The sequence below is a fragment of the Aulostomus chinensis genome, chromosome 16 (assembly GCF_037954235.1).
Source record: "Aulostomus chinensis isolate RoL2024-O1b breed Wild chromosome 16, RoL_Achi_v1.0, whole genome shotgun sequence".
NCBI classification, from domain to species: Eukaryota; Metazoa; Chordata; class Actinopteri; order Syngnathiformes; family Aulostomidae; genus Aulostomus; species Aulostomus chinensis.
In genome coordinates this window covers 1,785,955-1,807,451 of record NC_141335.1, presented here as the reverse complement: position 1 = coordinate 1,807,451, position 21,497 = coordinate 1,785,955, and the positions used below count along the sequence as shown (strand labels likewise).

At 47.2% G+C, this 21,497-nt stretch overlaps 1 protein-coding gene across 3 annotated transcripts in view; it reads left to right on the top strand.

Moving 5' to 3' along the window:
* nrg3a (neuregulin 3a) overlaps positions 1 to 21,497 on the top strand; it is a 302,381-nt gene that overhangs the window by 269,912 nt on the left and 10,972 nt on the right. For 2 of the 3 annotated variants that reach the window (XM_086180434.1, XM_086180435.1), the window contains 3 exons: positions 7,161 to 7,184; positions 14,743 to 14,845; positions 18,680 to 18,806. In XM_086180434.1, the coding sequence (XP_086036560.1) occupies positions 7,161 to 7,184; positions 14,743 to 14,845; positions 18,680 to 18,806 (254 nt within the window). The remainder of the gene's footprint in view (positions 1 to 7,160; positions 7,185 to 14,742; positions 14,846 to 18,679; positions 18,807 to 21,497) is intronic. The other variant, XM_086180436.1, reaches the window with a different exon arrangement.

The window sequence follows — 21,497 nt, the reverse complement described above, 5'->3', positions numbered from 1 at the left end:
TAAAGATACTGACACCTCGTTGCCACAGCAACCGCTGCCGGCAAAAACAAAACAAAAAAAAAAGGAGAAGAGACGATACAAGAGCAGAGAGAGCAAATGATGAAATTATAAACAGGTCAGTGAAAGATGACACTCCCGTCCAGCCAGACTGGCTGCAGCGCAGCTACGGAGGCTCTTAAACACATATTTGTGTGGAGCGGTGGAACGTTCCTCCCAGCCCAGGACGGCCGGCGACTGCAGCAAATACAGGAGAGCAGTTTGAAAAACAACTACAGGAATGGCCTGAGGGATATTGTTTGCTAAGCTCCTGGCAGTGTCAAATTAAATAAATAATTTTGCATGACAATGTTTGCAAATACCATTTGTAAAAAGCATTAAGGTAGATTAAAGTATATCTTCAGGGTGCCAGCAGCAGCTAATATGGCTTTATTATGGAGCAGACTGATAGTTTAGAATAATTGTGGTTTGTTTTAACATTCTGCACCAAAACAAGCTATGATCCTCATTTGCATCCACCTTGAAAATCTAGTAAACACAGAAATATAATGTAATAGAGAGCAATAATGAGCCAAGGAGAGACTGTCTGTCGCCTCGTGTGATCATCGGACGACGCCGGGCCGCCCTTCCACTCCTTCACAGCCACCATCTGTCAAAATATCTAATTATTTCTGTAAAAAGAGCCGAGCAGCAATCGGAAACGTGGTGTATTCACTAACATCGCAGCTATCAGTCCGTCTGAGATGAGAACATGATGCAATCAGCCTTTCATGCCCATTTGCGGAATAAATCATTTTTTTATCTGACAGACGGAAGTTGAGGATTATCTTTCAGTGTGTGTGTGTGTGTGTGTGTGTGTGTTTGCTCGTGTGTGTGTGCATGTGTGTGTTTGCTCGTGTGTGTGTGCGTGTGTGTGTGCGCGCGTTTTTGTGTGTGTGTGTGTGTGTGTGTCTGTGCATGTGTGTGTACGTGCAAGTGTTGGAAAAAGTTGTAGGAAGCCCTTTGTGTCTCCAGTGGAGCTGCATGAAGTCAAAGTGCCTCCAGTGCTGCCGTGGGACATGAAAATGAAAAACACGAGTGAATGTGGGTTTGAGTGAGGTTACTAAACCTCCTCACCTTGAGAAAATGCTGCTGCTCAAAAGTCTTGTCTTTCCCTACAAATTTGTACTCAATTCTGGTAATTTTATAAAAACTGAAACACGCCTCTCCCACCTGCCGGGCTTCCAAGTCGTCAGCAAGAGGATCTGGCAGGAAGAAGGAGAGCCGGTTCACGGTCGTCCCTCAGAAACCAGGCTTCAGCTGTCACTGAACTTCATCTCGCTATGGAGTTTTTAGGTACAAAAACATTAATCTCAGAGGGGAAATTAAGAGCTCGTCGCAGCTGCAACGCTTCAGTCAAACATCATTAGCGCCGCCATTTGTATTCATCAGAGGAGGAGTGGGAAACCCGCAAAGATTCATGTTTCTCCTTTCACTGAAGATGCCTCCTCTTCCTTTCACTCCTTGCTGCTGTGTGGATGAATCTGTTTCGATGAAGGCTGCCGAGGACACACCCAGGTGATAAACTCACCACTTCACGATGCACGTGGAGGTTGCAAGTTCACCAAAACGAGCACCTAAAGCAATACTTCACTCAAAGAATTGTATTTGCCTTTCAAGTCCTCACAAGTGAAGATGCTTTCCCTCCTGCATCTTTCGTGTGTGGCTCTAAAGTGCAGAAAGAACCAGCCATGTGGAAGCAGCTGGCGGCTAACTAAGGAACTGTGTAAAGCTTCATCTCAGTGAATGGAAGAGGAAGCTTCCATAGAACAGCTTTGATGCACGGGCCAAAGAGGAGCCCTTTCTCTTTCGGAGCCGATCCATTTAACGTAGCGACAGACACTGGCGCTGGGACGGGTCCGTGGTCTCCGAGGGCCCGTCTGTCAGCAGGATTATGGGAGCCACACCTGAGTGGAACTCCTGTGAGAGTCTCCCTGTTAAAGCTGTCATGGCGCCTCCACTCACAACAGCAAACCTGCCAAATATCCACAGTTTTGGACGAACCTTAGTGGCCCTCCTCAGACGGCAGTCGCCGAGCGCCAGGCTCTCTGCAGCTGCCGTGTTCAGTCAGCAGAACATTCATGACAGACGTGAAGGAGCCGCTCCTAACAGAGACGTTCTGCTGATCAGAACTCCGTTCTGACTGGTCATGTGACCTGTTAATAGAGCTGAAATCCCAGCACAGCCAGTGGCCTCCAGTAGTTGTGTGAGGTGGTTGTCCCCCAGTAAACTGGTGTATTACTCCTGATCACGGTGGTGGAGGCTGGGGGGGTCCTACTCACGGTAGCAAAGTTAGCAGCGTGTATGTAGGTTTGACATGTAGTCTTCATACATGTAGTCTTCATACATGACGACGATCCCCCACCAGTCTTGACTGCGTTCCTGCATCCGTGGACTGCGGCGGTCCTGAGCTCAGCTGCATAACCACACATTGCCTCCTTTCATTGGTATTCTGCTTGTTTTTTTTCTCCTTCTTCCAACAGTTAGCAGAAGTCCACACAACAGCTCAACTTCAGGAATGGCGAGCAATTTTTTTCTTTTTCTGATGTTGTGTTACCGGCACACAAACGAGGTGACAGTGCAGCCCGCTGCTTCGGCAGAAATTCATCAGAAGAAGAAGCAGACGTGTTGTGTGGCTGAGCAGGAAAGAGCGAGATGGAACCTCAGTGTGGAAACTGAAGAAGCATATTAATACCAGGTGTAAACGTGGTCCAACACTGTCTGAGTGCGAGTGAATCACAACTAACAGGTTCTGCAACAAGAACACTGCAGCGTTCCACCTGCCAACCTCATCTGGCACAACCTGAGTCGAGCCAGAGAGGCCGACAACACCAGCAGGCGAACATCTCACTACAGAAGTAGACCGACATCAGCATCCCTATCTGTAATTGAACTGTTTTTGAATGTAGTAGACGAGAGCAGAGAGAGGGAGGCTCGCAGCCCTGAGACCTCGAGTCTTCAGTTCCTCAGGAAATATCTGGACCTATTTCTGATACACCTGGGAAATATTTCCAGATATGTAAGAGGTGGTGGATTTGCCTACAGGAGAATAGAAGGTGGGCTGCTGGTCTTTGTGGTGGTCTGAGAGCCTTTCTAGTTCAGTAATGGTGTGACGGAGTGTGACACCGACAGCAGTGCTCTTAAATGAGTGCAGTCAGTAAATCAGCAGGGGTGTGTGTCCCAGCGGAGGACAGCTAATCTGTCTTCCACTGTGAAGCTCACTCCAGAGGTGGAAGTAGGCAGCGCGCGCGCACACACACACACACACACACACACACACACACGCACAGCCATCCTCATTACCGTGTGTGTGTCCGTGGGGAGGGGAAGTAGGGCGACACACCACAGACTCCCTACTCCCTCCAGACAAACAGGCTCACGTATAAAATGCCACACTGGTTGTGTTGTTCTTCAGTTCCAGTCGCATGCGGCGTGAGATTTAATTCTCAAAAAGGTGAAAATAGATCATTTCCATTCTTAACAGCTCCATTGTTCGTGTCGTCAGTTCTACGTATGACCAACTCACTTGTACACCATCCTCAAAACTGACCAGGGGTAATCTTCAATTAATGGAGTCTATTTAGCCTTCCCAGGACTGGCGTATCGGGGTTTTCAGCTCTAAATACGTTTTTGCCTCCTGCATCACATCATTGTGACTCCAGAATTCAGAAGGATCCAGCCAGGCATATTTTTAGATACTAATTAATAACTAACTAATTGAGACCAACGGCTAACAACAGCTAAACTCTCAACTCTCCAGGTCCTCGTCTCCTGAATCCAGACTATGATCAGTAACCCATAAACACTCCGGACACCAACATGCATGCATTCCCCATCCTGCAGAGTCCAGCCTTTGAGGGTTCAGATGTGGCCTTTCCTCGTGGTCACCGTTGACCAGCTGATCATTCGGTCTGCGTTTTACATGTGACACTCCGTAGGCTCTTCCATCTGAAGTGGTTTACAGCTGCAGGAGTGCATACATCTTGAGAACGGGCGGTCCGGTGGGAGCTGAAACTCATATCCTGACAGCGCCGGCGCTGATATATGATGGAGCCACCAAGCTACACAGAAAATGAAATCCAGATCCATGGCAGCTTTAGTGCTGGGCTCTGCTCATTGCGCTCCATGGGAAATTCCGTTTCTAAACCCGGCGGTGGCGGCGGTGCTTATAGCTGGACCCAAAGGGCTGGCAGCTGCAGGATGGAAGAACAAGATTGTTTTCTTTTGGCTCTGTCGAGGTCAAAGTGGTCATCAGGGCGAGAGCATAAATACACACCGGTGGTATAATAAAGGACGATGAAGATAAAAGAGTCTTTTAATGGAGGAAGAAAAGTGCCCGTTTCTTCATCTCCAGCAGTTTTCTATTGTTTGAAATCCAAACTTTTACACCCTCAAATTTAGTTTGCTTCCTGTAACCCAGCATAGTTCAGTGAGTTACATTGGTGGTGTGTAGTGGTGTTCGCACCTCGTAGCTACACTGGCTATTACATTGTTATAGCCAATGCTAACTCACAAATATGAAGAGATATGGGCAAAATATCCCCTGCCATGATATTTTGAATACTTGAATCCAGCAGTCCTGGGTGTGCACCTGGAGCTGCCGCGGCCGTGGTGAGGCTTCTCTCTGACCTCTGCAGTCAAACTGTTGGCAAATATTTGCCAAAAGCGGAATGTAAATGACTCCCAAAGCTTTCACCAGCATTTATCTTGTTCATCTCTTGTTGTCCTACTTCGCCGGTGGTTTTGAAGGGTGCCATCGGGCCGACGGTGGAGAGGGTCTCTGGGTCACTGGTTAAGTGAAAAATGATCCTCTTACATCCGCGCTAACATCGGCTGATAAGACCGCAGGGCAGATTGGACAAAGCTTTTCGCATTAGAAAGTCCAGCTTACCCAGTGAAAGATGTAGGGCAGGGCCACTCAGGAGATAAAGTCACTGTCAGCGCGGCAGAAACATCAGCACTTCCTCGCCATCATTTCCTGTCGGCCGGTCCCACAGACAGTTGGCACCTGTGATAATGACCAGCGTGTGGCCATCGTGTTGAAAGGTCTCATGAAAAGGAAAATGCACATTTCCAGTATTTGCAGGGAAACCCACCGACTCTGTTTCATCCTTCAACGCAGTTGCAAGATACAAACCTGCAAAAGTTGACCTCCCACCTCTCGTTCTCTGTGGGTGTTTAGGGCATCGCTATTCTGGCGTAAGGACCAAAGGCTCTAAGGGTTTGAGCCTGAGGATGTTGTCGATGGTAAACGGGGCCGCTTATGTAACACTTGTCTACCTTCGCAGCGCTCAAAATGTTCTGCTTTGTGGCTCAGGTTCACACAAACACACACACAGGTGGTAGAGGCTGACACACAAGGCCCGGCTCATCAGGGCTCGACCCGCAACCGCCCTGATGACTGAGGGACATTTGTGAAAAGGTTGTTTTCGTCAGGAAAGCCATGTTCAGGTAAATGAGGTGAACGGCTCCAAAGGGCTGTTAAACTGATGTAAATGCTGTGTTTGTCTCTGATGATGAATATTCATGCATAAATAATTAAACACAGAGGAAAAAAGCAGAATTATTCATAAAGAGTTTGTCACCTAAAATCATAGTAATCTCACAAGCGGGCGTTCAAACGAGCCCGCAGCTGCCGTCACATCTCCGTTCAAGTCTTCATCGCTTCTTCGTTGTGCGCTGCAGCTCGTGTGTGACAGCGTGTGCAGCCGAGTCGTGAGGGTTGAGTTGAAACGTGAAACCAATCAGAAATCTCCACCAGCATGTAAACCAGAACACGCGACTGGATACTGGTTCAGGTGGCCTCAGGTGGGACGACAGCGACGCTCAGGTCAGAACAACAATGGCTGCTCCTGGAGTGGTTGGCGTACGCCGCTGTACCACCACACTCACAGGAACTACTTGTCCTGGAATTTCAAAGTTCCTTCAGCCCATCGAAGCGTTTCCACAAGTCAAATTAGTCGGCCAGCGTTTGAGAAGGTTCTGCACTTGCTGGTTCTAATTCCTGGTGGAGGTCGTCTTCAGCGTAAACATGGAGGAAGCCATGAGCTCCACGATGTGTCCGTTCTAGCAACAATAACCAGTGAGATTCTGGAAAACAGATTAAACACCAACAAATACTGAGACAATCAGAACTGTCCAGCACAGAAAGTCCCAACCCCTGTAGTTCCTAGAGTAATAATTTCCCTGGAACTCCCCAGCTCCTGTCGACAAAACAAAGGTAGTTCCTCTGCAGAAAGGTTCTAGTTTGCATCAGTCAGAGCTGGAGAGAACTGCAAAGAACTCCACTGAGGGATTTTCTCCTTGCAAACAGTGTTTTCTCTTCCTCCAACTGGCTTCGGCTTCTACGTCAGTTGTGGATCTGACTGGTCGAAGGTGCTGGCGGACGGATTCATCCAGTTTCCAGACAGTTTCTATGGCCACGACTCAGATGTTCCTGTGAAACAAACCATCTGGCATGGCAGGATCCGCTTGTGTGCCTGCTTTCATGCGTGAGCTCTGTATGATTTATACAAACACAAACACCTGGAAGTGATTAAAAAAGCTCCAAACCAGGATGAATTAATCATTCTTAAGTACAAATTAGTTCTGACGTGCTGTCGGACTTTCTGAGCCCTCAACAAAGAGGAATCAAATCCTGAAGGTGATGTGTAGCTCCTCCCCCACAACGTTGATTGTGTATTTATGTAGGCCAGTTAAAGGGGGCGGGGTTACAATGAGCCATCCATGTTCGCTTCATGTCCTGAGAACAAAGCTCCGTGAGTGAGGCCTGCTGCATGTCAGCTGACGTCTTGGCTCGAATCCACCCAGGACTCCATCACTCGCGGTCAACAGCTAACGGTCGCCGGGGGCCCTGATAGCTGCGGTGGTGATCTGGTTCAGGGTCACTCAGACGGTGGAGTCCCCCGTCACCTCCGATGAGGTCACTGACATGTGGCCTCTGACTCCATGTGACATCCTATAAAACACTGATACAGCAGCTTACATGAAAGAATAACAAGTCAACAATGATCTTCTACACGCTGTGACACAATGCTAACGCACGCTGTTCTTGATAATAACTCTGATTTCCTTCTCTCCCCCCCTTCCATCTCCCCCTCCCTCCCTGGCGGCTGCAACAACAGACCATTTGGGCATCGAGTTTATGGGTAAGCAAACGAATCTGGTCCTGCATCTGCATGAGTCACAGCTGGAACCGTCTCAGGGCTTCATGTTGGATCAATTCCTCTCCGTGTCTTTGCTTGTTCGTCCTGTGTGACACCCATCCATGGCCGATGTGGCGCTTTTTCATCGTGTGTTGTTGTGATTTCATCTGGCATGTAAATAACAAGGCTGCGGCAGAAGGCCTTCACCACGCATCGACACGTTCAAGTGCTCTTACGTCTCGTGTTACACAACAGCCGCTCCGAACTGAGAACGCCGCCGTTTAAACGTGCAGCTCTGCTGGGGCCCACCCAACCCCGCACACACTCATGACACTCAGATAAAGTGTTTCCTGATATATTTTTGTATTTCATAAACAGAGGCATTCTGTGTGAATGATGCCCGAAGGCTAAGAAGTGCAAATTAATAATCAATACACTCACGCACAACAATTTGTCAAGCAACACGTGTAAGAAATTAAGTGGGAACGGTGCATAATTCAGCCTGTGTCCTGGTTGTTTGACACTGTTGTTTAACCAGGAACACATTTCATCATAAATGTGTTATGAAAATATTAAACGCAGCCAGAAGCGCTGAGAGTATACGTCCTCCGAGGCGGCTGCTTATGAATGGGAACATAGAAATATCAATAACTGCTCATACATTTCCCTCCGACTGTCGAAACCTTGTCTTCTGGAGTCACGTTGATGGATTTAATCAGAACAGGAGAGAGTTGGGGTTTTTTTTGATGACATTTGACTGATACATGTCCAGAAATAACAGGTTGCAGTTACTTTGTAGCCTTAGCTTCTAGCTACATGTATGTGGCTGGCACTTTCTGCATTCTGGAGTTGCAAAGAAGTGATGCAGGAGGGAAAAACCCGCCTGTGTGCTAGAGACTCCTGTTGATGAGGACTTGAAAGGCAGAAGATTCTTTTGGAGTCAAGAATCACTTCATGCTTTGAAGGAGATCAGGGTCCTGCAGACTGGATGGAGCTGGTAGCCCTGTGTACCTGTCGAGGTCAGATTTCAATCCTGCTCACACACACACACACGCACACCCCAGCGCGTCACCTCCTGAGTGAGGGCACTCCAAAAAACAGAGCTGTATTTATTTATCGTAGGTGACCTCACAGCCCACCAGGGGGCAGAGCTCACACTTTGGGCATCGCGGCTGTCCAGTACGGCTCTACTCTCCTCTTATAAATGTAGTTTTATTACCTGCAATCTCTCTTTCTCTCTCCACCTCCCTCCCCCTCTCTCTCCTCTCTCTCTCCCCCCTCTCTCTTTACCCTTCTATCCCCCTCTCCCCCCCTCTCTGTCTCTCACCATTGCCTATGAAGTGTCCTGTCAGAATACCAATGTGCTGCAGTCTCCTTGGTAACAGTGAGAACAGAGAGGCGGGCAGTTTTTGTGTTGTTGGAACCTTCCACCAAACGCGCTCCTCATTAGTGTGTGCGTGTGTGTGTGTGTGTGTGTGTGTGTGTGTGTGTGTGTTTCTGTCAGCCTTTGTTTATGTGTGTTTGATGATGTCCCGTTGATTGTGTGTTGTGGTGGCTGAGTCTGCAGGGTGGAGGCCAGCAGCTCCTCCTCGCCAGTGCCACCCCCAGCTCGATGGCGGTATTCACAGCTGAGGAGCAAGTTAATGACATGGAGGTTGTTGTTAACTTGAGCCCCTCACTTTGTCATTCGCTGTAATTGGGACTCCCTCCACACAGGAACCAAGCCCCCCAAAATGGCAGAATTCACCCAACAAGCAGCGCTGCGCTTCCTCTTTCCTGTGTGAACGGCGTTTGCAGTGAAACGAAGACGCTTTATTTTAGAGAAGTTGCTGAGTCGATGGGAAGCCGTCCAGAAGCTTTCCTGCAGGATGTGTGTATTCAGTGAGAAGTTGAAAGGCTCTGAAACTCGTCCACGCCACTGCATCTTCTTTGCGCGCGTGTAACTTGTGTGCTCCAACAACACGAGATGGTCAGGAACTAAAAATAGATTTGTGTTTATTTTGACCTCAGTTACCCTCCACCGAGGCAGAGGCTCGTCTTCATGGGGTTGCACGGTTCAGAAAAAACAACCACGAAACGAAAAACGCACAAAAATACAGAAATGAAAACCAGCAGCATTTAATACCTCAGCAGAAGGAGAACAGCAGACATGGGAAGTTGAGAAAATCCACAAAAGCGTTGATAAAAGAGGTTCCAGTGTTAAGAATGAAAAAAAAATGAAATGAATGTGGAAGTACAGTAAATAATGAAGAAACTCTCCTATGAGGAGAAGACCTGGCGTTCTGTGACTTTAGATTTTCTGCTCATCATCGTAAGCACAGTTTCATGTCTGAGAGCATTTTCTTCCCCACTGATGAGACATCACGTACGTTTCCTGAGATTGTTTTTGAGAGGAAGTGAGAAACGACCTCTCGATGCAAGACTGTTAAAGACTGGGAAATAACCACTGTATGCAAATGTATGACACAGGCCTTTGGGTAGTTTAAAACCAAACGTTTCTACTGAAACAGCTTCGACATAACCAGTCTGTCCTTTTCATGTCACAGCAAGTGGTTTTGTACTTTTTGATTCTCTTTTATCAAATTTGTGTCATTTTCCCATGTCTTGATTGAACGTGCGACCACAATCCTGATAGATAAAAACATCCACACGCAGGGACAGATTTAGGGGTTCATCACACCCGTGTCATTATTTAGTTCCTCCTCTATACTGAGGAGAGGAAAAACACGTTTGCATTTCACTTTGCTCGACTTTGACATCTCAGTGACTGAAATACATGGCGTCTGTAAAATATGATGCCTGTATTGTTCAATGTCAAAGAAGAGACAGCAGATGAGTTACAGGAGGAGAGGAAGACATAATTCAGAGTGAGGAGCAGCAATCACCAAGGCGCCTTCTGAGAAATCTGGTGAACAGCAGCAACATTTCTGCGTTTTATTTACTGGGATTTTCTGTCAGTGCATGCTGGTGTCTTTCAGGAGATGTTTGGCTCATAGGAGCGAGTCCTGAGGCCCACACAGAAGTTAGCGTTGTTGTACTTAGTAATAATTGATTGTGATTTTAGGAGGAATAAGTAGAGTGTGGACTAGCACAGTCTGGCACTGAACTGGCACGACCGTTCATGGGAGGTGGACGTGCTAGCATGGAGGCTAAACCTCACTCGCGTCAGCTGCTGCTATGTCTCTCTGGGATACTTCACCCAAAAAGTTCATTTTGCCTTTCAAGTACTCACTAATATGTGTTTTGCACCAAAAATAACTTCCCCTGACCTTCACCTGAGTAGGTAACGACTGAGCTGTCGGTTTTGGGGGAACTAGTTTAGTTTAGTTTAGTCTACCCCTTTAAAGGCAAACAACAACAGGAGATTTTTAGAGTGAAGACAAAGGCAGGAAAAGAAAAGATGGCAGGCCGATAGGCAGCCTTCGCTCAATGCATTCAGTATGTAAATGAGTGGATGAAAGTGTGGTGGCGGTAGAGCGGCGGGCAGCCCGGAGCGCAGGCCCACTTCAGAACCGTCACGTTACTCTCAGCTACGCAGATGTAGACAGATAGAACGTCAGGTACCAGTTCAGGTTCGACCCAAGAGGAACCGCATTGATCCAGCGCCGATCAGTGTCTCAGGTCAACGTCACCTCCCAGTCCTGCAGTTTCAGTCACGGTTTTGTAAAAAATGTGAAACTGCAAATCTGAATTTGCCAAGCAAACGTCCTCGTCTCCTCCCAGAGCCTCAGCTGGTGGCGTGCTGGGACGGGACACACCCAGGGAGAGGCAGGTAGTCCTGCACTGTAGGACACAAAGTAGAGTAGTCAATGTGGCTCTCAGATTATGGATCCAGGAGAAATGTCAGGACCCACCGACACCTGGGACGGGGCAGGTCCACAGAGACGGAGCTGCACTTCTATGACGAGCTAACGGTTTCTTCCAATCATTCATTTACCACCATGAATCCAAATCCTCGAACCTTGAAACAATTTCACTGTTCTGCCAATAAACATTAGACTTCTCACACCTCATAGTTAATTAGTTTAAATAACAGTAAAACTCCACATCTTTGACTAATAGCAGCGACAGACCTTGTTTCCGCCTGCCAGCAGTCAACTCGTCCATATGTCCAGACATGAGACAGAAATCCTGCACTGACTCACCAGCCTGGCACCCGTTAGCGCTCGCAGAGGAGGGAGCGCGCGCGTCCGGTCTTTAGTCTGAATTATTTGTGTCAAGGTTAACAAAAACAATGTTACACAGGAAACAAAAAAGTTATGCTCAATTTACAAGAGAGGAAAGAAGAAGGCCTGGTAAACCTTAAAAACGTCAAAACAGCATCAGAAAAAAAAAATCAATAATCAGGACACAGATTTGAAAAACATGCTCGGCTCAACAAAGGTGCAATGAAGGTTATTAAGGAAGATGATGTCATGAAGGACAGACAGGAGCCAGGAATGGTAGACACCTGTGTTCATCACACATGTCCGCACACCAGCGTGTGAATGAGGAACAGGAGTCCCTGCTTTATCGGGTGGCTTCATCCTTTAACAGGCTGAGTTTAGACGGTGGAAGTCTCTACTTTTTCATTTTCACCTCCACTGCATTGCATGGCAGCGCTCCAGCACACAGATATCCCAAAATCTGAGTCAATAAAACCAAAAACGATCTACAAAATTCTGCAACCACTTTGTGATTTAGTTGAACATTTAGGTTCCGTGTTAAAAGTAAGATTTCTTGCCTTTTTTCTTATCAGTGATTTATGGATTAGACATGAAATGTTGAGCCCATGAGCACTTTAGGCTACTGCTATTTTTCCTCATGTTTGGGTATTACATCAAAGTCATAAATAGCAGCCTAAAGGCAATACAGATTAAAGGCTTATATCTTTATAGTGTAAAACGCTGCTTCAAGGGTGTTTCCCTGCTCTTATTGATTTCTCCGACTCACCTGTAAAAGAACATGGCGGCTCTAACGATTACAAAGGTCACAGCAACGTCTGTGCAACGCTGCTGCTGCGTTTATTGTGAAATATTCATCTTTTCTCCATAATGCAGCTGTAAATAAGCAGAGTGGTAGGGCAGAAGTGGAGGCTTGAAGTGGGAATAAATAAAGAGCTCGCAGCGCCACAGATGGAACATGGTTTCCACCACTATGATTTATTCACTTCGCCGGCGTCTTTGTGTGTCCAGATGAACACGGGCGAGCGCTGAAGGGCGGCCTGACCTTGGCGTCGCAGACGTGTTTAACGCTGGCCTCATACCGAGCGCGCTGCTGTAACATGTGTTTGGCCTTGTTGAACAAATCAGACAAACACGTTGGATAATGTTCCTTTACCACCGCCACTGGAGAACCACGTGAACGTGGCGTTCATCTAAAAATCTCAACCAAATGCAGACATAGTTTGAGGCCCCTGGATTTTTAAACCAGAGCGGTGAATGCAAACTAGTGTGTGGATATTTGAACGTAGACCTCCGAGGCGGAGGAAGGAATCTCATCAGTGCAAACCAGCAGGCGTCTCTGGACAGCAGCATCAGATTACTGCTCAGAAAAGTATTCGTAACGGTACTCGTAGTATTTATCTTGGTACCTGAGTGCAGTTTTCGAAGGAAACGTGCACTGACAACTAAGAGCTGTAGCTGAAGTAGTAGACACTTTTTTATTTCACTGAAAGTAGAAGTACCCAGATAAAATAGTACTCTGGTAAAAGTAGATTTCATTCACAACCCAGATTTGGACCACCACCGGCCCCTGTCTGGACCACGTCCCCCTTCCCTCTGGTCCGGCTCAGTGACCTCCCTGCAGCCATGTTGTCAGCGAAACATTAATTGACCATTTTTGAGATTCTGTAATCTGAAACTAAAAATAATCCCAAATGAGGCCAAAGAGTTTGAATTAAACTAGTTATAAATGACCAATTATCCATCCATCGTCATCTTATTCCTTACTAGTAAGGGTTGCAGGGGGTGGAGCCTATCCCAGCATCTACGGGTGAGAGGCGGGGTTCACCCTGGACAGGTCGCCAGTCCATCGCAGGGCCAACACAGAGAGACAAACAACCATTCACACTCACATTCATACCTACATTCAATTTAGAGAATCAATCAGCCTCGTCCCCAAATTGATGTCTTTGGACTGTGGAGGAAGCTGGAGTACCAGAGAGAACCCAGCAGGAACAGGGAGAACATGGAGACTCACCCAGAAAGATCCCGCGCCCGAGCCGGGACTCGAACCCGGAACCTTCTTGCTGTGAGGCCACAGTGCTGACCACTGCAGCACCGTGCAGCCATGACCAATTATCAAATTACTAAAATAAAACTTAAACTTGGGTTGTTGCTGGGGGGTTTTTTCGTCCAAAAACTCAGTGGGTTCTCCCCGGCTGAGCTCACACTGAAGTGTTAACAGTTCAAATTCTGTGATTTTCACGTCAGACTTGACCAAATAAGAACAGGGCGAGGAACTGAGGTGAGACCTGCCAGGAACATTTGACACAAAGCTCAGAGTAAAAAAAAGAAACGGCTAAAGCCAACCAGTGCTCCTGTGGACGTCCCCCAGCTCTCGCTGGTCGTTGTAATTACAGCCCGGGAGTCATTATGATGATTGACAGATTTGACGATGCTGGCCACAAACATCATTTAGGAGGGACGGACGGGAGGGCGAAGACGACCCAGTTACTTAGTGATATGACGTGTGTGTGTGTGTGTGTGTGTGTGTGTGTGTGTGTGTGTGTGTGTGTGTGTGTGTGTGGTTATGCAGCATCTCGGGGGGGGTTCACACACTCACCGAGCAGCGGTCAAGAACTGATCTTTCTTGTACTAAAGTGGCCGTAAAATACGGTCTCCATCACCACGGTGGACCCGGTGCCTCCAGTGTTGTCTTGGTGCTCCTCCAAGGTCCGAGCCTCGCTGAATAAAGTGTGATTGATCGTCTATTAACGCATCTGAAGGCAACTATGATTTACTTGTTCGTAGCAAACAAGACAGCTTCCATTTTTCTTCCCTAATGGCGTCCGTCTGCTCCATAACTCTTCTTGTCTTCATGTATTCAAGCTCCATTACGCGTGGAACCTTCTCAGAAGCGTCGCTGGCTGTGGAGCCGTTAATCGATGTGGTCGAGTTGATCACATGAGCCGCCGTTACCGAGAGAGGCAGCGAGCCCAGACCGGGACTCTGTCTCTGCTGGCTTCATTTCAGATTAATTGGGTTTATTTATCTCACACTTGTTAACCTCAAACAGGAAAGTAACTGTGAGGTAAACAGAAGCCTCAACTGGCTGTTTGATCATCGAAACGTCTGAGACTACCAGGGTTAGAGATTCACGGCAGGTGAGTGCCGATGTTTAACTCCGTCTAGATTTCATTTAGGGTTCATTCTATTCCTCTGGATATTCACTGGTGGCTTTCAGCACGCAGTTACAGGCTGCCACACAGAAACGCTTGTCTTCCTCATCCTCCTCATCCTCCTCACCCTCCTCATCCTTCTCTCCATCTCTCAAACAAACGGGATTTATGACTTCATATACCAGGAAGTTCTTCCTCAAACATCAACACTGCTCTTTTATCTGTTTTGTTTCCCTACAGAGAGCAAAGAGGTGTACAAGAGACAGGTGCTGTCAATCACATCCATCGCCATGGCAATCAGCCTCCTGGGTACCCTCTGTATGGCCCTCTACTGCCGCAACAAGTAAGAAAGATACTAAAACACTCTGAGGGAAATCTCAGACCTGCTGGTTTTAGTTCTTCTCGTGGGAGCTCTTCCAGCTCCTCGCCGCAGGAGTTTGTTTCCTGGTTACTGGTCTTACTGGACATCGGCAGGATTACAGGGCAAAAACAGTGAGAGATGGTGAATGCTTGATGAGGACACATTGACGAGATAACTGGCAATTTGGACTGACAAGGATCGGGTGCTGAGTAAAACTCACCTGAAAATCAATCCTGCCTCATCCAGAAAGAAGTAATAGTTGAATACAGGAAATCACTGTCGGGGAATAATAAGAGCAGCTGCAGCGGCATCGACAGAACCATGATAAAGCAGCTGCTGAAAGAGGAGAAGACAGAACTATAAATACACAGGAACTAATTAGAAACAGGACCAGCGCAGAAAAAGGAGGGAACTCTAACAAAGGCAGGAACATCGAGCACATGAGGGGAGAACGTAATTAATAAAAGAGGAAACGGCTAAAAGACGACATAAACCATTCCAGGCAGGCTCAGGACAACGAGGGGCCCCAATCAATACACACACACACACACACACACACACACACTCTCCTACGGTGATTGAAGGTTTTCACCCAGAGATTTAATGGATTCTATTTTTCAGCGGTAAGCAGACGTGGTATTTGGACCGAGCTGCAGAAACATGCAATTTCATCTCTGCCATCAGCTTTCATTTGATTCTCAAGTTGATCCAAACATTCGTTGACAGAAATACAAGGGAAAACATTACAGGCCTGCTTAGGGCCTCTGAGGAACCTCAGTCAAATATAAATTGAAAATGTGATGAAAATGCGATGTTTGGGTTGTTAAAGCTGAATCATAATGTTTATGGAACTTAACCCCCCAGGCTGCTCTGTGGTCAGAATCTGGGAGCGAGCAGACGATGGAGCTCTGTGAGTTCTGGTGTTTTGTTGGCGGTGGACTGGCAGAATCTCCAAGTTGACATTCGGTTAATCCGCTTAATAGCTGCTGGAAAATCTTGAGCCATGAAACATCCTGAGTAAAATCCCAGGCCAGGTATTGGAGCCGTATCTAAATCTCATTATGCACACAAACACACATATAAATAACCCGTTAGAACCCAAAGGTCAGCTCTGGAGGCGCCTCCCCCGCGGCCCCTCTCTTCCTGTCTGCAAATCCCTGCTGCGCCGCTGCGTTTGAGCACATTACTTGGTGCTGGAATGAATACATCCCTCCCAGGCTGCCTTCGGTCGCCCAGAGAGACTCGAGATTCGCAACAGGACGGGTCAAACAGCTGGTTTGTAACGGCGGCGTGGAGCGAGTGGTGATAGATGGCAGTGTAATTCCATAGGCTTCCCTCTGTAATTTAATGATGTGAGTGAGTGAGCCGCCTGACAACACCCTAATCAGATCAAGGAATGATGGACAGGCGCTTTCAGTGGATCCATAATTGAGTCAGAGAACGAGCTTGTTGGATGACGAAGATGCATACAAATGGAGGGACGTGTTCATGCAAATTATAGCGACCTGAGAGGAATAAAGTCAAAGGTTCTCCCTCAAAGAAGAGATTCCGACAGCTGAATAAAAGACACATCACTCTGCAGTTGGTGCTCTGGTTGCTCTGTCTTTGATGAGGCAGTGACACACTTTCATTTGTCTCCTCCAACACAAGCTGGTTTTTAATGTCCCAGGAATGACAGCATGTTTCCAGTCTTGACCTTGGGTTCACTAAGGGGCGTGTGCTCGTGTTTGCATCCAATGAAAATGCTTCCTCTGTTTTACCTGTAGACGCTGGTTACATTATGAGCTTCCTCCAGGTGGTTTGGGATTGAACACTACCGCCACCTAGTGTGGCACACAGAGACTGCAGCATGTCCTGGTCTTCAGGAGCTTACTGAGCACTGCGTGAACATGAATTATTCAAGTTAGCGGACAGCTAACTGGAAGTAGCTCACTCGGCCCCTGCAAAATGACTAACGTTATTAATCTGCTCTGACATCAATGAAGACATTTGGAAGGTTTGAAGAGCCACATGATTAAACCGTTTATCCACATCCGTTAGCAGAGAGCTAACGAGCAGCAGCCGGTTGAGTCGGCGTAGGTCTCTGGTGCACATACGCCATCACCAATGGTGCACATTCACCTCTAATGACTAATGTGAACAGTCAGTGTCTGCGTGTCTCTGTGTAGTTTCATGATTTTACTGGAAACACGTAAATATGCTGGAAGAACTAAAACCCTCGCATCAGATTCAGCAGCTTGAGCCCCATGTCCATGCTGGTGACTCATCCGGGTCGTAGTCTTACCAGAGGGAAGAAACATGCTTGCGAGCTCTGAGGCTCCTACAGTCGTGGCTGTCTGTAGTAAAGCGAAACTTCCTGTGTGGTTGGTTGATACAAGATAATAAATGATTTCTTTCAATAAAATATTGGATGCTTTTAAGTGCAGCTTTCATCACAAAGAGCAGACGTGCTGGCGATGATGCATCACATCAGCAGCCTCAGGCATTAGAGGGGAAATAATGGATCTTTTGTACGATGTTACCACCTCCATATCAAACAGAGAGGACTCAAAGAGGTAGGAAGCAGCAGCGTGAAGAAGGGACGCCACACCAAAGATGAGAATAAAACCACATCGCCTAAATATCCTCCACTCAAAGGGACTGGAGCTCCTGGCTGAAACCTACGAAAGCAGGGCAGATGCTGGTCAACCAGGCAGTGGGCCGTTGCTGCCAACTCCCCCCTAAACCTACCTAAACTACACCTAAAGCACCGAAAGAGGCAGTAACTAGACTACCAGTAGTCTCCAGGCCCAACTAGCACAACTAACTAAAACACTAAACCGCAGCATCTGGACGTGCATGGAGGACGGGATCCACTCAGGCAGAACAAAAGGAAAAGAGAGGGGAAGAGACCTCCTCACCGCGCGCGTGCCTCTGCCTCTGTCCCTCTTAGCACCTCCCCCCACACCTGAGAGCTGATTTCACTCAGGTGCACAACTGATGGTGTGGGGTCAGAAAGAAAGAGAACCAAGCCCAAACCAAATTAATGCTTTTCAAAAAGTATCAAATGTCGCAGTCTTCAGCAGTGGCGGTGCCGTCCGGAGCTACATGAGCTGGAGGAGAACTGAAGAAAGTCTCAACGACATAAAACACTCTCAAGCGCTCCCAGCGAGGTAGTTTCAGAGGATCATCTGGTGTTTTAACCGAGAAAGAAGTGCTTTGATGGACAGAGATGCTAACAGGGACCTGTGGGGCTCCAGTGTGGGTAGAGTTCTGTCAACATGTCTTACTAGAAAATATTGGAATCATCGTCAGAACCAAGAGAACAACTCATCCTCGACATAATGGTCCAATTTCTTCATTCTCTTCCTCGGTCAGGTTCAGAATAAACGTTCGCATTATGTTGTTTCTGCAATCTAACGACATGTAAAATGTATTTCTGCTTCTCCCTGGGGTCACATGACCTGGAGGCTATTGAAAGAAATAGACAGGATTGTCTTTAATATATTCATATAAAATATTGGTGGCAGAAATGGTCCTTGAAGTATTAAAATGAAATACATGAGGCAGTAAAATGGAATCAAAATAGGTGTGTCCTGTATGTCCGGTCTAGTGCTGATATCTGTTGAAGTTGAAAAATAAATGTAAACATATATCTGTGTGTGTGTGTGTGTGTGTGTGTGTGTGTGTGTGTGTGTGTGTGTGTGTGTGTGTGTGTGCTGTTTAAAACAATGCCAGTGTGAACACATGGTGGTTTATTATTAAAATGAGGGATTCCGATTCATACTATGATGTCACAGTTCTCACCCGGGCCTCCTGGTGTGTGTTTGTGTCTAGGAGGCGTAGGGAGAAGCTCCAGGCTCACCTGAAGGAGAGCCGCAGTCTGAAAAACTACACCACGAATTCCCAGAACACCCTGGAGCCCAAGACCAGGAGCCTCAACGCCGACTTACGAATGCATGAGGTGATGACTGCTCCTTTCCTCTTCCTGCTGTGTCCATCTTGGTTTGCTTCCTCCACTTCTGCTCCCGTTAAACACCCAGCATCAGTCACGTCAATCACCTGGTCATGTGACCAGGCTGCAGGTCCGTGAGCGGGTGATTGTTGAGTGGTTTGGGAGTACGAGCAGTGACGTTCGTCTTCACGTGTCTCCTAAGAGTTGCACCCTGGAGGAGCTCACATGGAGAGTATTACCTTAATGTGAATGTCAATCAAACCCTCCATCACCTCAGGTGGAGCGTGTGTGTGTGTGTGTGTGTGTGTGTGTGTGTGTGTGTGTGTGTGTGTGTGTGTGTGTATGTGTGAGAGCACCATCAAGTATAATTCAGTTTTAAGTGTTCTACACGTTCATCGCGGGGGTTCTACACAGGTTCAACATAAAGCTTTATTGGATGAACTCCTCCATGGGTGATGTGAGCATGATTTAAAATTACAATGAAGGAAAGTGTGTGTTTACATCAGGGACTTGGCGCTCACAGTAAACACGTCAACTCCAGACGGCAGATCTGCTGCGTGCTCCTTCTCCTGGATGGGAGGCATAATTAGGATTTATTCTTCTAAACATCCATAAACTTGAGCACTGATCTTTTCTTGTACAATGTTAGCATATTATCAGATATGTGTTCCAGTCAGTCAGTCAGTCAGAGATATTTACAAATGTTGTTGTCCAGCAGAGGGCGCTCGTGCTGCCGTTGACAGCACTGTAGCAGCTGAGATGAAGAAACTGCGTCGCATTAAAGTCACACCACCGCTGTTTTAGGTGCGTCCTGGCGCAGCGGGTCTTTTTTTGCCTCGTCTTTTCTACCTTTGAAAAATGAAAAGCCTCGTGGTTCAGTGATTGGTCATAATTTTGTTTTCATTATCCTGGACGACGGCCTGGAGACTTCATAAACGTACACTTTTGACACATTAGTGACTGCATCCTGGAGTCACCCAGAAGTGCAGCAGGAGGAAATAAACGTCGCCATATTGAAAGGTCGTCAGTGTTCAGGCTTGAGGAACCTGTGCACATGTAAACATGTTCATTCTGCACTGGATTATTTCCAGTTCTGACACTGATTCGTGTCGTTACAGGATTTGAGCTGCTGCTCATGTGCATGAACATTTGGCATATTCAGACGCTCCTGATGAAGGCAGCAGACCTTCGCCGCGTCGGCCAGTAGCCAGAATGAACCCCTCTGATGGAAGTATTTAATTAAGCAGTGAACGAGGACCGGCTCTGTGTGAGCCAGACTTCCTCCATCAATCAGGTTTTAGCGCCCTATCATGAATTCCACAAGTGTCCCGTAGAGTCTGTCTATCATTGCGCGGCCACGTAATTAAAACTGCTGTCTGTCTCATGATCATCATGATCTGAGTAGCGTCTGCCGCTCTCACACTGGAACGCCGGGAAGCTGGTATTGATCTAGTTTTCCTTGCACAAATCATAAAAAGCGTCCCCTGGTTCTCTGGGGATAGGTCGTCTGTGCCAGGGGCGTCAAGTGCGGCGCTCAGGACGCTCTCAGAGATTAAAACATCCATTATAGTAAACACACAGCCGTTAATATGAGCCATCTCATCCTGTCTTTGTGGTTCAGACCCCCACACCCACCTGGATGATTACTTTTGCATCTGTTTATGGAGCTAAAGAGCAGTTTCTTGGCCTGCAGCTGTGTGAGGAGCATTACTTTTAAATTGATGACCTCTATCAACAGCCAGTGTTACGCTGTTCTGATTTCTCCTCAGGCAGCTTCCCCCCAAGAAAAACAACCGCACAGTCTCATCGTTAACAAACTACAGACCCGTTTCTCACTGAGAGCTGCAGCTTCACTGGTGAATAGCAAACAAGTTAAGCTTTTCTGTCTGATTATCCTGCCATTCATTTCTCCCTAATTACTGATTAATTACGATGTTATTTACCACTGGGAAACATAGGCTCTTCATAAAACTGGGGCTGAGAGAGGCTTGTCTTTGCAGAGACAGGAGACGATCCAAGCGTCCGCTGTGGTTGGAGAACAACAACGGTGGGAGTGGAACGTGGCATTAGAACAATATCAGGTGCCTCTGAGACACCGTCAATCACGGCACATTTCATGCATCAGGTGTGGCTCCACGCGCTTCACCTTAGAGATTGACGATTAGACGGAGAAGAAAACACACCGATGAGTCAAGGGTGAAGTCTCTTACTCCACAAAACACAGCTGGACTTTCACAGGAAGCATAAAAATACAGAATGAAACCATGAAATGCTTCCAAACTGTTGGTCTGAAGTCGTCATGTTAAAACGGCACGAGGTCCAGTGTCGCCATCATAAATAACAGTATTTGCAGTCCCACGGAAGGTGTGAGTCACCTGACCAGCCGAGACATAAAGAGTTTCAACACAGGTTGTTAAGGAGAGGCAGGATTTTACAAAATGATCCTGTCTGAGCGCCCTTGTGTGTGGCAGTAATGAGGCTGGTGTCCTGCTGAGAGATCATGTCAGTGACAACCTTGTTAGGCAGACATCAAACTGGATAACAGGCATAGTTCTTTGGGGCGAGTCCTTATGCCACAAAAGTTTAGAAGTCTAGACAGTAATGCTGAGGAGAGAAAACTGTCAGGGAGATGCAAACTGCAGAAACAGTGAAGTAGATAAGAAATCAAACCAGCAGCTTCGTTCTTCTCGCACCTTTCAA